The 18172-nt window shown below is 45.6% G+C and overlaps 1 protein-coding gene across 1 annotated transcript in view; it reads right to left on the bottom strand.

The window, feature by feature from the left end:
* LOC126534311 (protein-cysteine N-palmitoyltransferase Rasp-like) overlaps window positions 1–10103 on the bottom strand; it is a 30722-nt gene extending 20619 nt beyond the window's left edge. The window contains exons 1-5 of the mRNA XM_050181593.2: window positions 9942–10103; window positions 8531–8622; window positions 7101–7168; window positions 4698–4808; window positions 1635–1829 (exon numbers count right to left, since the gene is read on the bottom strand). Of these exons, the coding sequence (XP_050037550.2) occupies window positions 1635–1829; window positions 4698–4808; window positions 7101–7168; window positions 8531–8622; window positions 9942–9994 (519 nt within the window). The 5' untranslated portion in view covers window positions 9995–10103. The remainder of the gene's footprint in view (window positions 1–1634; window positions 1830–4697; window positions 4809–7100; window positions 7169–8530; window positions 8623–9941) is intronic.
* Window positions 10104–18172: the final 8069 nt, after the last annotated feature.

Here is an 18172-nt window from a genome sequence, read left to right as displayed (position 1 = left end):
TGTGTTATACATCTATTGCACCGTGCCCGTCACCGAAAGGCACGGTCGCTGCTAGTGGCAACGTGGAGCCCATTGCATCGCTCCGCGGAGTGCCCCACCACCGGGGCCTCATGAAGTCTTGCGGTGCAGGCGCAATTAAAGCGATTGGCGAAGATCCTGGGGAGTCGTCTGCTATGGTGAGTCGTCTGCCAAGACTTCATGAGACGTCGGTAGTGGCGTTCCAAGTAGCGCTGTCATGGGCTCTCCTGTTCCCGCTAGCAGCGGCCGCGTCTGTACATATTGCAGAGCGTGCCATTCATGGTAAAAGATGCTTCGTACCGCGAAACTAACGTAGAATATCAGTCGTGTGCTCGAAGCCTTTTGCTCGCTGACAACTTCGTCTCTGCCAATCTAAGTTCGTGCAATTCATTGCAAGTTGACCGACACTGCGTTGTCTTGCAGCAAAGATAAAATAGTTTCAGGCAAGTGTCGCCCCCTTTGCAGGGTTACGAACTTTGAATCAGAAAATGCGCTAGTATAACCTTTAAAATCATATGAAAGCCACAACTCACGCTTTCTAGAACATGTTCATAATATTGCCGCTACCATGGGGCATCGAATTATTTCCGCTGAACCCCACAAAAAACTACTAAATCTTGCCGAAAAATTATTGCAATTTCGCAACTACGAGTCCAGGAGCTTAGGGCCATTAGCACGCATCATTTTAAGCGTGGATAAATTTAGTTCTCATATCCGGCCGTCCTGACTTCATAAATTCTAGCAGCGTCCGTCTAGTTTTCTCGGTAAGAAAGGATTACCTGATGTTCTAAAGGAACCCGGTACTCAACCTACAAAAAGTTACGAGAAATTCGTTTGCCAAGATAGCCCGGATACGAAAAAGAAGAAGTAAAATACGCAACCCAGCATGAGGCACCGGTCATAAAGCGTGGAACAAAAGGGAAAAAAAAAATGTTTCACATTTGTTTTCTTTGGTATTATCCAACACAATTCCGCTATGCGAATGACAATAAGGTTTTCAGAGTAGTTTAGCTACATATTCTGCGTGCTTTGGTGTTGCGCGTTTTTCATGTCTCACTTTATTGGTACGACTTTTCTTGAGTGACTGTTTTTTTTAAGCTGCGAAATTAACGTGATGCCCATCGCACTTCTCATATATGCTGGCTCCACATAAGGAGTCGTATATGAGTTCGATATATATATATATATATATATATATATATATATATATATGAGCAGAGGCCTTGTACATCGTCAGCAGTGGACCTAAAGAAATAGGCCGATGATGATGATATGTATGTAATGAAAACTTTCGTCATGTTTTAGTGTAGAGTAACGGTTTCGTTTCCAATAAGGTACTGGGAAAATGTCACATTTATCACTCTTTAGTGGGACATATATTTCGATTTTTTTTTCTCTTCTCGTTTCTTTAGCTACGACATTGGAACACCAAAGTCCACAGGGGCCAAACTTGCCGTTTAGCCTCAGTTTATTACACAACAACAGAAACGCGTGTTCGCCTTACTACCATGGCACAAAAATAAATAAATAAATAAATAAATAAATAAATAAATAAATAAATAAATATAACGAAAGTCATGCGCAATCTCTGCAAACAGGTTAGTTGGCTCACTCACGCGAAATGCATCGAAAGGAATGAAAAACTTTTGGACGTGGATGAAGGCAGCAAGCACGTAGCAAAGTGCTGGGCTGTGTAGCGCGGCCACGGCGTAGAATGCGGCGTGTTGCCCCACGAACAGGAGTGCCACCTCCCAGCCGAAGGCGAAGGTCACGTACAGCAAGGAGTAGGCAGCGTAGAAGACAGGAACCAGCTGCGAGAGGGTTAGCGACGAGTAGATTAGGAGGTGAATGAGCAGGGACGTAGTTGTGGGGGGGGAGGGGGATTCTGGTTGCTTGCTTGGCCCATTGGGACATTTCAGTGCCTATGCCACTTAAGTTAAACGAAAGCAATGACGTGATATGGATGCAATGAAGGCGACTGTTGTGACCTAAATGGCGAACGGCGTGGATCCCAGTGCGCAAGACTTGAAGTCTGAAATACTGCTTGGCGAACTCCTTGTGAAGAGCTGTATGTGGTAGGCGCTGCCAGGCTACGGACGATATGCGGCATTCCTGCTAGCCTCACGTTCTACCGTGAATTCGCAGGTGAAGTGGAAATGAGCCATTGAATTCATGCATCGAGAACGGATATATGTGAAAAGCAACTTGAAAAAAAAGAAAAACTATTGAAGCGCATACAGAGAAGAATGCAAGAAGGTACATGAAGGAGGCAACGGCTGTCTAGTTTTTTCGGTGCCGAAAAGACCACACTCATGTCAGCTCGCTCATCAGAGCTCATTAGGTTACGTGAAACGCCGTGAATGTATGGGACTGCAGCAACCTGTCTCTTGTCCATGTTGGCACCCCCTCTCGTTGAAGAACCCGTCAACCCTCTGCTGTGCCTGTATGAGCAGGTTTAATTTTGCACCCCTGGACTTCTTGGTCGTGCAGCTAAATTTAACCGCACGAACGTCTTAACATTTCACCACCATCCAAATACGGCCACAGCGGGATGAAACCCTCGATCTCGGAGAGAGCGGTCCAACGCCACACCTAATCTAGATGATACCGCGGCGCGTATCAACTGCCGTAACACGGACGATGAGAGCATACGCTCAAAGTATTTATTGTTTTTTTTTCTGGTCTTACAGGGCCGCTAACGCGTTGGTTGTAGGCAGTGCTTTATATAAAGCCCGTTACCGAGTGGGGCAGCGCCATAATGGGACTACTGGCTTGCATCAAGTTTTCTTGAGCTGGAAGTAATCAGTGTGTCTGAAGGCAGGATTTCGTAAGTTTGTCTTTGTTGTCTTTTTATCGGTCGACATTTGTCAGTAGCTTGGCCGTTGTCTTTGTCCCCAACGCTCCACATTTCGAGCCCGCAATGGAGCCCCTGCAAGTAATTGCGTCGGTATGGTTACGTTTGTTTCGGCGCATTTCACATCCCCTTCGCGTTATTATGCCCGAAGAACACTGCAGCTATTGTCCAGATAGCTGCAATGATCTTACCGCAGACATCCGGGCGCGGCTGCAAGTTCACTGCATTCTGGATAGGTGAGCGATAATGTTACAAATATCCCAGAAACCACCGAAAAATGGCTGTCGAGTGAAAAAGTAATCGCTGCAGGGTAAACGTGCTGAGCTACGCGGCTGGAGGACACTTATTGGTTAGCTGTGTTGGTTAAATGCTGGGAGGTATGTGGGCGGTCATGAAGCTGCACTGGCTCCGCAATGGATCCTCCCTACAAAAGAAGCACAACTTTTTGTTGGGCTAGTTGGTGCATTTTACTGAACTACTAAAGCGCTAAACAGACGACACAAATACACCCGTGTCTCTTCTTGTGTCGTCTGTTTGGCGCTTTAGTACTTCACTCTGGAAGTGGTAAGGGAATACATCTACTTAGGGCAGGTAGTGACCACGGATCCGGATCATGAGACTGAAATAACCAGAAGAATAAGAATGGGTTGGGGTGCGTTTGGCAGGCATTCTCAAATCATGAACAGTAGGTTGCCACTATCCCTCAAAAGGAAAGTGTACAACAGCTGTGTGTTACCAGTACTCACATATGGGGCAGAAACCTGGAGGCTTACGAAAAGGGTTCTGCTGAAATTGAGAACGACGCAACGAGCTATGGAAAGAAGAATGATGGGTGTAACGTTAAGGGATAAGAAAAGAGCAGATTGGGTGAGGCAACAAACGCGGGTAAACGACATCTTAGTTGAAATCAAGAAAAAGAAATGGGCATGGGCCGGACATGTAATGAGGAGGGAAGATAACCGATGGTCACTAAGAGCTACGGACTGGATTCCAAGAGAAGGGAAGCGTAGCAGGGGGCGGCAGAAAGTTAGGTGGGCAGATGACATTAAGACGTTTGCAGGGACAACATGGCCACAATTAGTACATGACCGGGGCAGTTGGAGAAGTATGGGAGAGGCCTTTGCCCTGCAGTGGGCGTAACTAGGCTGATGATGATGATGACAAAAGAAGACCGGCAGGCTAGCACCGAAGGCGATCGGCGTCTTTGTGGCAACGGCGAACGGCTGGTTGGGGCGGTGACCTTGTTATAGTGACGTGGTTCATAGCAGGGAAGAAAGCATAGAGGGCTGCCATCGGCACGGCGGACACTTTGGTTGCTCCAACTGGACGGGAATGAGCAGCGGCTGCGGCGGCGGCATGCATGACGTGATCAACGCGAGAGTAGCTGAAACATTGGTCGGTCGCCTGCCATTCATTACCAACGACCTACCGAACCCCTCACTCGCCCCCTTCACCACCCTCGCCTACGGCGGGCCTCATAATCAATATATATGTCGAGGTTATGACACATAAAACCCACGAATTTATTACAATGCATCTGGTTTTCGTAAAGCTGTTGGCAGCACCTTGTTTAGAAGTAATCGTAGGGCACCTTGCCGCTTACTGCGACGGCGTCTTTCAAGTGGAGCATGTCGAACTGTCGCTCTGAAAATCATTTGGTAACATTAGCGGTGTGCTACAGCAGGAGGCTGAGAAAATTCTTTGTTTTTATCTTTGACCGCGAATTAACGTTATGCGGTTATGCATCTGCGGAGTTATAGAGGGCTCACGTGCACGGAATATGTGTGCGTGTGTGTAATTTGGCAATGCCGAGTGCAGGACTTACCGACGGTGCGACGAAGGCTGTTGCTCGGCCCAGCACGGGATGTAAGAGGTACCACTTCCACGCGGTGGTCACGACATACCTCGTGGTCTCCCATTCCCAGTTGACAGCATCCTATAAGCAGCCAGGGGCAAGAAGTGTTGTTGGCCAGCATTAATTTGGATTCGCTACCAACGTGCAGTGGCGCGGGCACATAATGAACGCACATCATTACTAAAAATCTCGCGAATTATGCTGCTGCAGGGGGGTCGTAGACAGTGTTGTAACCTGCTCGTAATAATAAGCCTTTTTAACCGAGCACTAAATTGCAAGCATTCTTGGCATCGCACTCGACAACGGGCAATACATGGCGTCATACAGTGGTAGTGGTGAGCTCAGTCTTTGACTTGAGGTCTTGCAGCCTTTCCTTTGTGTTTGAATAAGAATGTCAAATGATTTCACCAAAATGCTTTTGAATTGACGCATTCCTATAGCACTCGTGACCTAAAGTGAACTTACGATCAGCTTGCTATGGCGGAAAAATGTAAATTCAATGTGCCAAGCCTATATATTAATCATGTATCTTTTGTCGTCCGCATTTTGGAGCACATTAACCGCCTTTGCCTGGTTTCCTCAGCATGGAGGTCAGAATGAGACTGGAAGAAAAGGCTTCGAGCAAACGCGTACCACGTCCGGAATACTGGCCGCTTGCTTATAATGATAATGTGTGCAACGTATTTTTATAGTTCGCCCCGTGTGCTTTATCTGTAACGGTGATGAACTGCATAGTGAGAAACGTCGGCGAAGCGAAGACAAACTACATAGGCAAACGAGAAAACCCCATGAGCAATACTGACAAGGCTTTATCTTACACCGCATAATGTCAACGAACCTGTTTTTCTTCCTGCATTTCCATCGCTGAATGCTGAAAGCGAAGGTTTTGCTTAACGCAATACATGTTCCTGTGCCCAAGCTACGCTCAGAACATGCAGCGTGGGCCGCGTCTGCCAATTCATGAATTAACAGCCCTGTAGCAGTATCCATCTTGAAATCTTCCTTTTCTCTTTCTGTTCCTCTTTCCATTGCTGCCACTGTAAGGTAACATACAGGACGCTCATCTGGTTGACCTCCCTGCCTGAATGTGTACTTTATTAACAACAAGAAGAAGAAATGCCACCATAATTCTTAATAAGATCCGCTTTAGCTGACACGTTGTTACTGCGAATTCGTTTTATTGTAAAATAAACATTTGCACGTTATATTGAAGTTTTTGTTCATGACCGGTGCGTGCGCAGATCGCTCCTTCCGTCGCCGACCAACGTGACACTGGCAATGCACCGAACACGCGCTGCAAAGCGGCGAACCTCATGTTACGCGCGCTTCGGTGACACGGGCCAACCACCGACGGCGAGAGACTGACGCTTCTCAATAACAGATCCTGTGACCGCCACTGTAATCCCGTTTCGGACGGATGTTTAGGCGGCCGACGAAGCAAAGCGCCTCGTCCTCATTTGCATTTACGCAAAGCCACATTTAGAGCCGCACCCGCCGCGCTGGCCTAGCGGGTATGGTGCGCGCGATGCTAAACACGATGTCGCGGGATCAAATACCGGCCGCGGCCACCGCATTTCGATGGGGGGAAACGAAAGGCGAAAACGCCCTTGTCCCGTCATTGGGACCACGTTAAAGGTTCCTTGGTGGTCAACATTGATCCGCTGCCCCCCACTACGGGGGGCCTCATTCAAATAGTAGTTTTGGCACATGACACATCTCAGAATTCAACATGTTGTGGCGAAACGGAGGCTAGGTTCCCTAGGAAAATGTCCCCACATTTCTCTCTGGGGACTTCTTAGGTCTGGTTACTAGGGAAAAGAAGCTTTCGTCTCAAGAGCGCTGACACGCAGGAGCTGTGTCGCCTTTGACCGACCCTTGGGCGCCTGTGTGAGTGCGAAAGAAAAAATCTGGGGAACTGCGCCCAGGTACGGAGGAGGACATGCTTCCCTCCCTTTGTCCCTAGCCGATGAAAGTGCGCATCGCGAGAGAACCGGCACTTCCGTACAAACGGGATTGCATCGGTCTATACAAAGCCCCTAGTGGCGAAGCACACAATACAGCAAGTTCGGAGTAAGAACCTGCCATTATTAATTGGTCTGCGGTTACCAAAGGAGCATGTACCTACGCATCTACATGTCACGTGAGCTCCAAAGTTGAACGTGCAATAAGCCACCATCCTTATTGGCGCACCCCCGCGAGCTTTATCCTTTCAACCAGGGCACACGGCGTACGGGGCGCGTTAGGATGTTGTCACATTCGGACTTTATACGAAACATCACGGCGGCGCCGACGCAACCACTCCGAAGGCGAAAATTGCGCTGGAGTATCCATATAATTGCTATTAGAATAAATCACAGTAAAATTATACGTTACCCGTTTTTGCTTAAGACCGTAAGGACTGCTTCTGAAGGCACGCGGCATTTGCTCCAAAAGAAAGGCATCTAAGGAGAAGAGGAAATGGGCGTCTCAGAAATAACTGGAAAATGCTGGTTTTACGCAGCACATTTTAGTGTGAGGTAAGTTGAAATTCACGCAAAATGAAATGACGATCGAATGACACCTGCTGCGACATGTCTCATTTAGCTGCTGCAGCTGAACTTTGCAGTGGCAAAACACAAGGGCCTCAAGTTCTGGTTGCTAAAATTCATACACCACACCACAACCAGAATAACACGAGACGAGTCAAACAAAAAAAAAGGAAAGGAAAAAGAAAACTGAGAAGGCTGTGCCAGGGACGCCGCCAGAGTGGGTATGTCAAACATCTTTTGTGTGCTGCAGACGGTGTATGGACACTAGGTACACCGAAATTACGTAATCAAATACTCGTGGTACATTAATTCACGCATTACAGAGGTGACATGCCTAACTCATGTTGCAGCTGTAGGGCGTCTTACAATCTAATTTTGCAATCCTGCTCGCTCCTAAGTCGTAGTGAACCAGCTGGTCTTGTATAGGGTGTTTGGGAACTAAGGTGCAGAAATGACTCGTAGATGGTTCGGGTTCACGTGCTTGCCTCAATCTCATGCGCCTGCGCTCCCTACGTAGACGGGCAAATTCCACCGCGGTAAATGGGGTTAGATACCCCTTTATCTTACTGCCCGAATTTCATCTCGCTATTTCTGGAACGTACGTACTCGGCTCCGTGCGCAGCTTTCGTGCTTGTGACATCGTCGCGTATTCATCCCACAGCACGTATGCGGCTAACTCGTTGTTTACGTATTGGCATACTCTGGGAACGGCGCAGGGCGTAAACATAAACATTGCATCAAATTTAAAGTTTCATTACAAGAGCATAAAGATGTTCGAGCGCCCATTGCGTTTAGTTGTACACTAATATATCGAGTATTAGTGTATAAGCCATGCACTATGGGGGGGGGGAGGAGGTGGTTTCTGTGTGTGTGTGCTTTGTTTTTCTATTGTTTCTTGATTTCATCCGCAATTTAAGATTCTGTTCTTGTTCAACCATGTGCCCACCCCCTTTGTAACTTCGCTTTATGTACATTCAAGGAACGGCGTTGGATCAGCAAAATTTTTCTTTTAACGTTCAGCCACAGTCTGTGTTAACATCCAGGTGTTCTCTCTGCACTTACCTGTTTATATCTTGAAGTTTAAGAACCATTCCACTTCGCCACTGAGGTCATAAACTAAGCGACCGACCCGAGCGAAACCCCCGGGGAAGTAGGCGCAAAAATATTGTTCTTGAAGTTAACACACGATGCTCGCGCGTGACTCATCAAGGGCACACAAGCGATGGAAGTGCCGGAAAAAAAAAAAAAAAAAACATGTCAAAGCGATTCACTTACTCTGTTCGTTAGTCGCAAACCGCCAGAGGGCATACGCTGTGATAGCGAAAGTAAAGCCCCAGTGGTACACCTTTTCAGGAGTCCAATTCCACCTTGAAAATTAGAAATCGTTTGTCTTTTATTGTTATTGTTGCATCGTCTGTACGCAACTTGATGCGTAACGAAAATAGCACACTCGTAATACGCGCAGCGCACGAAACCCGCATGCAGTCACAAACGCGCACAGCGACACAGACAGATGTGCGCAAACGGACGCAGGCAGAAGGCGCGCAGAAACCGCATGCGCATGCGCACTAACACAAGCATGAACGTGCGCGCCCACGCGTTGCAAGAACAGACTCAGAGACATAACTTGCCTATGTAGAAGACCCCCGTAGACCCGTAAACTATAACACGAGCTTGCACGTACGCACGACCACTCACAAATACAAGCAAGAACATTCGAGTGCAGGCACGGATTCGCCGACGCAGTGCAATACAGAGTGTTTTCTTTTTTTTTATGTACCGTACATCATTTGTAAAAATCACCTTTTTTCAGGTAGCGTAATTGTAGTACTTGAGCTAGATTATTAGAGGCGGCTCTCATTACTCGCAAGGGAAATTGAAATGCTTAATCGAGGAATTAAAAAACAATCGGTGAATGACCATTTATTTTACCTTACGGCCCACATTCTCCAATATCGCACGTTACATTTTGTGTCCTTTCGATATGTTATTTCGCCGTTGCCTGCTCACGTAAATTGCCTATGTGCCACCCCCTGTATAATATATGGCTGCATTTGTTTTCCGGGCCCCAGATGTCTTTAGCTACCGCGTAACTTACTTTTTTTTAAAATCTGGGGTTCAGTGCCCTAATTGACTGATAGGAATAAAACACTCGTATTGCAATTGACGAGTTGAAGCCGCTGACTTTGCGACGCATGTCCATCTGAAGCGAATACTGAGGATGGCACCCGTTTTGATGTGTGTGCCGTCAATGTTGCGGTCAGGATGCACTTTTGCTCTAGGGTGCCTATGTATTTTGTCTCCAACTTCGGGAAATATTATCTCAAAACTGGTGAAATGTTGAAAGTTAATTACAAGTGGATACGCCTTCCCCAACTCACCTGCTACAATTTGTAAATTGCAGTTTGTGCCGTAAAGCAATTATTTGAAAGAAATAGAGCAGTGACTTTTTGTTATGTCGATTATGCTTGATTATAAGTTCATTTCTGCAAGAAATGTCCGCCTCTTTGAGTAATTAGACTCAGTGACTATAATTATGCTACCTGCCACAGGCGAATTTTGAAAATTCTGTGACATCTAAAAATAAAAAAAGAAACGCCAGGTATAAGCCCACACACATAGAAAAGTACGGAGTCGCACAAGAGAAAGCAGAACGAAATTTGTCTTATATCTTGGCATCTCCTACCTCTTAAGTTCGGTTTCCCGCTTGTGGGAGGCATCCTTCTTGTCATCCATCATTGAATTAGCCGCAACCAATGAGCCCTTTCTAGGTGTAGAAATTACAGCATTTCCTTCGTTTTCAATTAAACTATAAGGCTGCCCTCCTTTTCCACGGTGCTTCGCACATTAATATACCGAGCCAACGTTTCAAGCACGAGGCGAACCGAATGCTCGAGTGCGTCAGCACATGAGATAGGTCAGAGGCAATGGAAGAGAAAAAAATACAACAAACAAAAAGAACGGGCTTCGACTTTCTAAACGCTGGAGATGTCACATGCGGAGTAGAGCGCTAAATTGATGTTCTTTGAATGAGAAAACTGTGGAGTGCGCTACAAAAAAATGTGTACGATGTGCTCAGTAATACATGAACGGGGACGATAACTTGCGTGTAACGATTACTTTAGTGAATAAATACAGGATTTTAGAACAATTGTCGTCTGGTTTTCCACTCGCAATCACGAAGCTGCGACCGTGTTCCACGCCCGAATAAGTTTAGGGCGTCTTACTGTTGAGGCATTATTTCACGTGCTTTCATTGTCTTGACTTCTCTTGGATGTCTGAAACCTCCTGAATATCTCACAACAGGTAATCGCGTGTCCTGGTTCTCTTGTTGGACGCAGCTACTGAGGGACAATCGCCTTCTTCTCAGCGGGTGTGCGACTCTCGACGAATGCCTGTGTCAAGGTGAGGGTGCGTTTCGACGAGACCACGCTGATCGTGCCCTCCTTGTTTTTCGGAAATTACTGACTTGTCTTCCCAATTATGGAATAATTTTTTAATGCGTTAGCATTAGGAGTGTCCATGTGGAAAAACAAGGTATGTATGTGCGTGAAGTGTGGGAAGCCGGTCACGTGGCGGAGGTAGAGAACAGGTGGGAGAGCTCGGAAGAGCGTGGGCATTCTGAAAGCCACTCGGAGGTGGGAAGGACGGGGAGAGGGCAGTGTAGCGGCCAATAGGCGCTCGAGAGAGAGAGAGAGACAGGAGCGACACTTCGCTCCTTGAAGAGGCAGGATGTGTGCCGAGTAAGTTAGGGAACAACACTTTGCAACGTGGTGAAGGCAGTATAAACATGGACCCGGGAAGTCAAACAGGCTCGACCTAAGGCTCACGCATTTCTCTCACAGATACAGCTAAATCGCCGCTGAATATTTTCTTTTGCGAGTGACGGAACCTCGGACGCTATTTTTCTATATTTAACATTATTTTATTAGCACCGCCAGACGTGACTTCTTGTGCTGCTACTACTACGCTCGATTCAATGTCATTGTTTTACTTTGATCATCGCGAACCGTCATCTCGCTCTCCTTTTTCAATTTTATTCCGATCTTCCAATCTACAATTTCTATGCATCTTCTTATCGAGGAGAGCTACCCCATGACAAAAAAAGAAGGAAGGAACTAGAAAGAAGCTTATGAATATGAATCCTGGCCCGTTCTCCCCGCCCTTTCGGATGGCAGCTGCCATGCTTTGCTTATTTCTTTTTTTGTTCAAGTACATTATATGCTTTCAAACCGAATAATGGCGATGATAATAATAATTTTATTCTGAAACATTTGACGCCCGTACTTTTGTATTTCTTGTAGCTAAAGGATAAGGAAACGATGGCGAAAGTGATGCTAATAACCTTTCGTGCGCATTTTGCGTCTACATTTTGTTCGACATCGCTATAATACCGTACGCAAGTAATGCCGCGTGGCCGGACCTGTGGCTCGTCAAGTCAGCTGTGTAGCCGCAGTTTCACTGCAGGGATGACCATATGATCATTGTTACTCTATCACCCCGTCAAAAAACAAGGAAGAATCGCTTGATTCTTTGGCGCCGTTCCAGTGGGTGCACTGTAAAATAAACAAAAACAAAAAAAAAACCTGTGCAGTAGTCACGTATCATGCTTGTCAATGTAAGTGAATAGCACGAACGAACGAACGAACGAACGAACGAACGAACGAACGAACGAACGAACGAACGAACGAACGAACGAACGAACGAACGAACGCACGAACGAACGAACGAACGAACGAACGAACGCACGAACGCACGAACGAACGAACGAACGAACGAACGAACGAACGAACGAACGAACGAACGAACGAACGAACGAACGAACGAACGAACGAACGAAAGAGCGAGCGAAAGAACCAACGAACGAAGGAGCACAACGCAGTCCCCATTCTCCTCCCAGCGCCTGCCTGCCATTGGCTCGCCTGAGAGCAGACGCCTGTTCCTTCGCAGCCTTCCCGCGACAAATAAGTGAGCGAACGAGCCAGGAAGAGCATCCCCATCTTCCCTACGGGCCCTCCCGGCCACTCGCTTGTCAGAGTATTACATTACAAGTATTACAACTTTACATTTGTACGTCGCCGTTTTCTGTCGTTTCCCTACTTTTCTTCCACCAATCTTTCAATCGCCTTTTGCTAATCTCTATTGCGCACATGTTTACTTTTCCACTGCTCTCGCTAAACCCAAGGGCTTCAAGGAGGCCAGTGGTGCCTAAATCAACCGCTGGGCAGATGTCTTCACATTCTAATAAAACATGCTCCATCGTTTCCTTAGTTTTACCGCAGCAAGCACATGCTGCTTCTTCGTTCTTATATCTTGCTTTATATTTGCGTGTGCTAAGGCATCCTGATATCGCTTCGAAAAGTAATGAACTTCCCTTTGAGTTATCATAAATTGTTTCTTTCCTGATTTCATTTTTTCCTCTTAATAATTACTCATGGCAGGTTTTTTTTCTACTGCCACCACCCATGAGATTATTTCAACTTCCCTGACTTTCCGCTTGACGTGCATTGTTGCTGTGTTGCTCACCATAAAGGCTGCATACTTGCTGGTGCGCTTCCTAATAACTTTCTTCCACTGTGAATCAATGTTTTTCATGTACAGATACCTGAACACTCCACCAGCCCGTTTACTTTCTTCCATATTCTTCAGCCGTTCTTCATAATAAATATTACTGTAAGCTTCCCTCACTTCAAAACTAGTCCAGCCCATATCACCTTGCACATCTTCATTAGTAGTCTTGCCGGGAGCGCTCAGTACGTCCATTGGGTTTAGTACAGCGCCGTCCCTTGACTGGAAAGCACACTACGCTTCTCTAGGACTGTTGTGTAGTGTACACGTAGCGTAGTGACCGCTTTTGTCGAGAGGATGCGCTGACATCAACTTTCCTGAGTTGAGGTGAAGTTTCAGTGGAGGAGCGTTCGAGAATACAGGGATCAGCATTTCGTGTCTTTAAGATAGAAGCAAAATAAGCGAACCGCCCCAAACAAGGCTTTGCTCGGTTGTCTCACGACGTTTTAGTGGCTTTATTGAAGAGCAAGCTTTACCTCGTGGCCAACTCCGATGGCACTTGTTCAAATACATGTAAAACGAGAAACGACTTCATAAAATATCGTTGTAGGTTGGAGTAAATCGGTTTAAAGGTGAGAGAGAACGTTAAATTGTAGTGACTGTATGATGCACAAGATTCATTTGGGCTAGGAAGACTGTGAAACATTCCCGAAATTTGGTAAGTTTTCGGAAAATTGAAACGCGAAGCTTACGAATTCGCAACTCTATATCAAAAACAGATACTGCAGTTCTGTAAACTGAACCAGTTGGAACATCTACAGCGAACATATTTGATCTAATAAATTATTTGCGCTATTTGGCCATACTTGGGCCTTGCGCCATAATACTTTATATATTGCCAGATCCAGTACGCGGAACGCAGAGGAAGACAAAGCTCTCGCGCATTGCGGAAGAATAAGAGGTGCATCAAAAAGTGGCCCGATTCTTCCTTGCTGTGCTTTGACTGCTTATGTTACTGCTGCTAGATTTCGCAGGAGTGTCATTATACAGACAGTATCAGGCTCCGCAAACCAACTCTGTGGATTACGGACATCTCCTCCGCCCTTGGCACAGAGATTTTTGCCGATCACGGAAAATTGAAGTGTCCATCCCGAGGCTGCGCTGCCATATACCTACATTGAACGTCTACCTCCGGAGGTCAGGTTTGGTCCCCTCACCATTATGCTCATTCTGTGGCGAAGCGGAGACAATAGATGATTTCTTGTTGTCTTGCAGAGGTTTTTCTATTAAAAGAAAACAACTAATCAATATCCCGCTTCGCTCTATTGGTCTAACTTTATCAGTGCCTATGATCCTATCTTTTGGAGCCTCCATTATTGGTTTCAGCCACAGAAATGTTTGCTTGGCAATCCAAAATTACCTCATTGAAAGCCATCGATTTCCATGTTAGGCTGATCGTTCGCCCTCCCAACCATAGCTTTCTTTTATTTCTTATCTATTATTATTATTATTATTATTATTATTATTATTTTATACCCGGTTTTCATCTTATTATTTCCTTTTTTCTCCAAACGCAAAACGTTTACTTTTAAACTCCAACGCTCAAATTCTTAACTCCCTTGTTATTATTATTATTTTTATGCACCTAAATGAACCACCCGATTCTTGGCCAATCCCCCACTGTGGGTATGTGCCACGGCTACTCAGGACAACAACAACAACCCTGCCCGATCGTTTTTCAGTTGGCCTACAATTGAAGTGTGCTGCCCTTTCTTTATCAGTTCCTGCTGCTTGTGAATCGTGACAATATCATCATCGTAATAATTTACAGCTTACGTGAAGTTATTACAATGTTTACGAGGGTTTTACAGAAGGCCTACTGACAGTTAAACGGTATATTTCACACCAGTGAATTGCATATAAAGTTTCTCCTTTTTCGACGTATTATTAGTTGCAGTCCACAGGATTGCAGTATTGTTTATAATTACCGAGTTACTAAGTTGTGAACTTCATTGTTGAGGTTTCTGAAATTGTCCGATTTAAAAACTGAGGATCCATTCCACTCTGTGAAGGTGCTTGACCAGTGTAGCTGTAGCTCATGACACAGGTTTAGACAAGAGTAAATGTACTAAGCATGAAAGGCTTTGCAAAATGAGATTATCCAGGCAACCAGTCAAAGCTTAAAGAAATGCGGTCTCTCGCCCCCAACGGGTTCTACAGGATCCTATTACATACGCTAGCGTCTGCCCAAGCAAGTGACAAAAATATTTATTGCCGCCACGATGCGTGGCGCCTCCTTCAGGCGTTTCTCTTCTTCTAGCTTGGCAGCGTGCTCTTCTCCTTGGCGTCTTTCGCTGCCTTTAGCCGGTTTTATTCTAGCTGGGCAGCGCCCACAGGGACTTGTGCACAACATGGCGTGGTGCGATGTGGGGGGGGGGGGGGGGGGGGGGTGAATTGCGAATGTGCACTACATCAGTTTTATCACTGTATCTAGTATCACCTCCGACCAATATCCTTTGCGGGTTGCCATTTTATGCTTACATCTACTCTCGATAACGGAAGAGCCAGTAATTCTTTTTTTATTTTCATCATTTGGTGACGGCACACGCCCGCTGTTGAGTACTTGAGTGACTTGTATTGGTGGGGCACTTCAAAGCAAGCTTTGCTAGCACAAACTGAGTGAGCCATTTCTTTCCTGGTTTCGAAGTGTCCACATTGAAGTCCTCAACGATGATCACAGTGGTTGTGTTATCACGGCTAACCCATGCAAAGTGCGTGGTCATGAACTCGACATCACAATTGGGTGTGCCTGGATATATATGCACAGTAGATATCACATTTCCGTCTTTCGTTTGCACGGCACAGATATCCATCCCCACAGGCGTCGGCATTGTGTTCTTGCGAGTGAGCAGGACAAATGTACGTACATGTTGTTGCCATGGATCTTACGGCACAATGAGCCAGTGCATTTTTTTATTGCTGACAGCCGTATGAGGCATTGCTTCCGAGGTTTTGAGCCATTGATGATGACAGTTTTTTACATGCTGTTCTCTATGTTGTAGGCGTGGTTAGAAATGATGTAAGCAGTGCTCGCTTCACTTTGCTGAGTGCTTGTAGCCTCTGCCTTACGGGTCTATGAGCGATTGTCTTTTTCGCTTGCTAATGTTGGTATGAGTCATCAGGGATGATAGTTTTTGCTGACGCACACGAAAAATACACAGAACAGGTTTGCTGTAAAAGGATTTAGAGATTCGGACGTCGTTGATAAAAGATTTGCCCATGGGATTATCTAGCTTGTAACTTTTCTTTTAGATGCAGCAAACAGAATGAAATTTGATTCGATGTGAATAGCGTTTGCTTAGAAAAACGATTTCTCCGTTCTCATATATCTAGAAAGGAGCTCCCGGGCTAAAACTTCCTCTCAACTCTTAGCTTTCAAGAGTGAAGGATTTGCCTCGTGACGACGGTAATATATCAAAGAGCGCACCGATGGTATTTCATAGCAGCCAGTGGAATGCTCATTTCTGAGCTGAAATGGTCGGCAGCTTGCTGCGAGTGCGGCTATCTCCGAAATCGCACTTCGATCGCTGCATTCCTTACGCCAGCTGCACATTGTCGTCATCGAGTAGTTCGCAAACGTCATTTGCGAACATTAGCATTGCTATGCGCCGCTCCAAGCGCTCTAGTTGTCTCGTCTAGGGTTCCGTATTTCACGCCGGCACACCTTGGCGCGGCTGAGCAAAGTGACACGTTGTATGTCACGATGGCTGTAGGTCTTGAAGCCAGCGTAGGCGAGCCGTATTCGCCGATATAAAGCCATGGATGAAGGCTCGAGGTACAGCGCCCGCTGCGAAGCTCGGTGACGAAGACAGCGAATGCGCAGCTGCGCCGAAATGTCACACCGAAAGACGCAGAGTAGAGGTGATGTGGCAGTGCATTTACAAAACGGACACGCGGATGTTTGACACGAGGCGACAGCGCGTTCTAGATTCAAATCGTTGCCTTCCTTTTTTATGCAACTGGCCTCTTCGTCATCATTGGTTTATTGGGCCGTAGCAGTACGTGTATATCGAAAGGAATAAGAATTGCATTGCAATGAATTGTATTGTAACTGTCGCTGCAAAAGACAGGAAAATATGCTTTTTCCATGTTTGAAGACTTCACGATTATGTAAGAGGAAGCTTTAGCTCGGGTGATCCTGTCTAACTACATGTAAAAGGAGAATTCGTTTTTCTCGGTAACCACTGTACCAAATTTGACGAGGTTTGTTCCATTTAAAAGAAAAGAAACTTAGATATAGTGACTGTTGGTTTCGAATTCTTGATTTAAGCAGTCATTTTCAATTAACAATTCGCAAAAATAAAAAAAAATGTAGTAAACGATATGATCAAGTTGACAACTCTGCAACTCAACAACGAAAAATGATATCACAATTATTTAAATTGCATCTAATAGCACATCTAGATTGGACAAAATTGATATGTTACACATCAATCTAAAGAAACTTAATAATACGCACAACGTACACATACAACAATAGTACACAACGTAAGGAATTTACATAAGATATAAATTGACATATCTAACTTATCCGCTTTGAATGATCTAAGGGTGCCGTTCACAGAACCACGATATCTGTTCTTGATGCAGAGTTGTTGATTTGGAAACTTCGTGCTTCTATTTATTTGAACTATCGAATTTTTCAAAGTTTGTTAAACAAAATTCAGACCCTAAGTCGAAATTCCGCTTTCAACAGACACTACAATTTAAAAATTTATCTCAAATGCAACGAATTTCGTTAAAATCGGTTAAAGCGTTGTCTCAGAAAAGCGTGTGTGCGTTTTACATGCATTTGAATAGGCCTCATTGATGTTAGGCCCGATCTAAAGCTCTCTCTTAAAGGTTATATTATTACGGATTCCTTGCCGCTGACGCATCGCAACGGATGTTTCCAGGGACCTTTTACGCCTCTTGGATTTAGTAGCTGCGGTGACAACGATACCTGCCTTCTTCATCGAGCGTTGCCATAGCTACAATCATGGCAGAGGCGAATGCGCGCCAAATATTTCATTATTGCGGTTCATGGGCTGCTTATGTTAGGATGCTGTAAGCAAAACCGTACGGAAATTGTAGTGCGGCGAAATTTTCTTAAGCAATACCGGCATGCGATTGTTGAATACAGGTATGCCGTTGCGTTGAATTCGTTTCGCTAACAGCGAAGCTTTTGTCGCAGCCAAACGCTTACACTCCCTTCCTGAACCGCATTGGTGTTGTGCATCGAGAGGATGCCAGCAGCGTGACTCCATGAATCTGGGTGCAGACAAAAACAAATGGTTATCCTGCTACAAACTAGTGCCGGGAAAAACTAGCGCGAACTACTATGTCGAAAATAGCCAAAACAAGCGTAGA

This window comes from Dermacentor andersoni, chromosome 7 (genome assembly GCF_023375885.2).
Source record: "Dermacentor andersoni chromosome 7, qqDerAnde1_hic_scaffold, whole genome shotgun sequence".
Taxonomy (NCBI): Eukaryota; Metazoa; Arthropoda; class Arachnida; order Ixodida; family Ixodidae; genus Dermacentor; species Dermacentor andersoni.
Note: the sequence above shows the minus strand (reverse complement) of the source record. Positions and strands in the feature narration are given on the sequence as shown.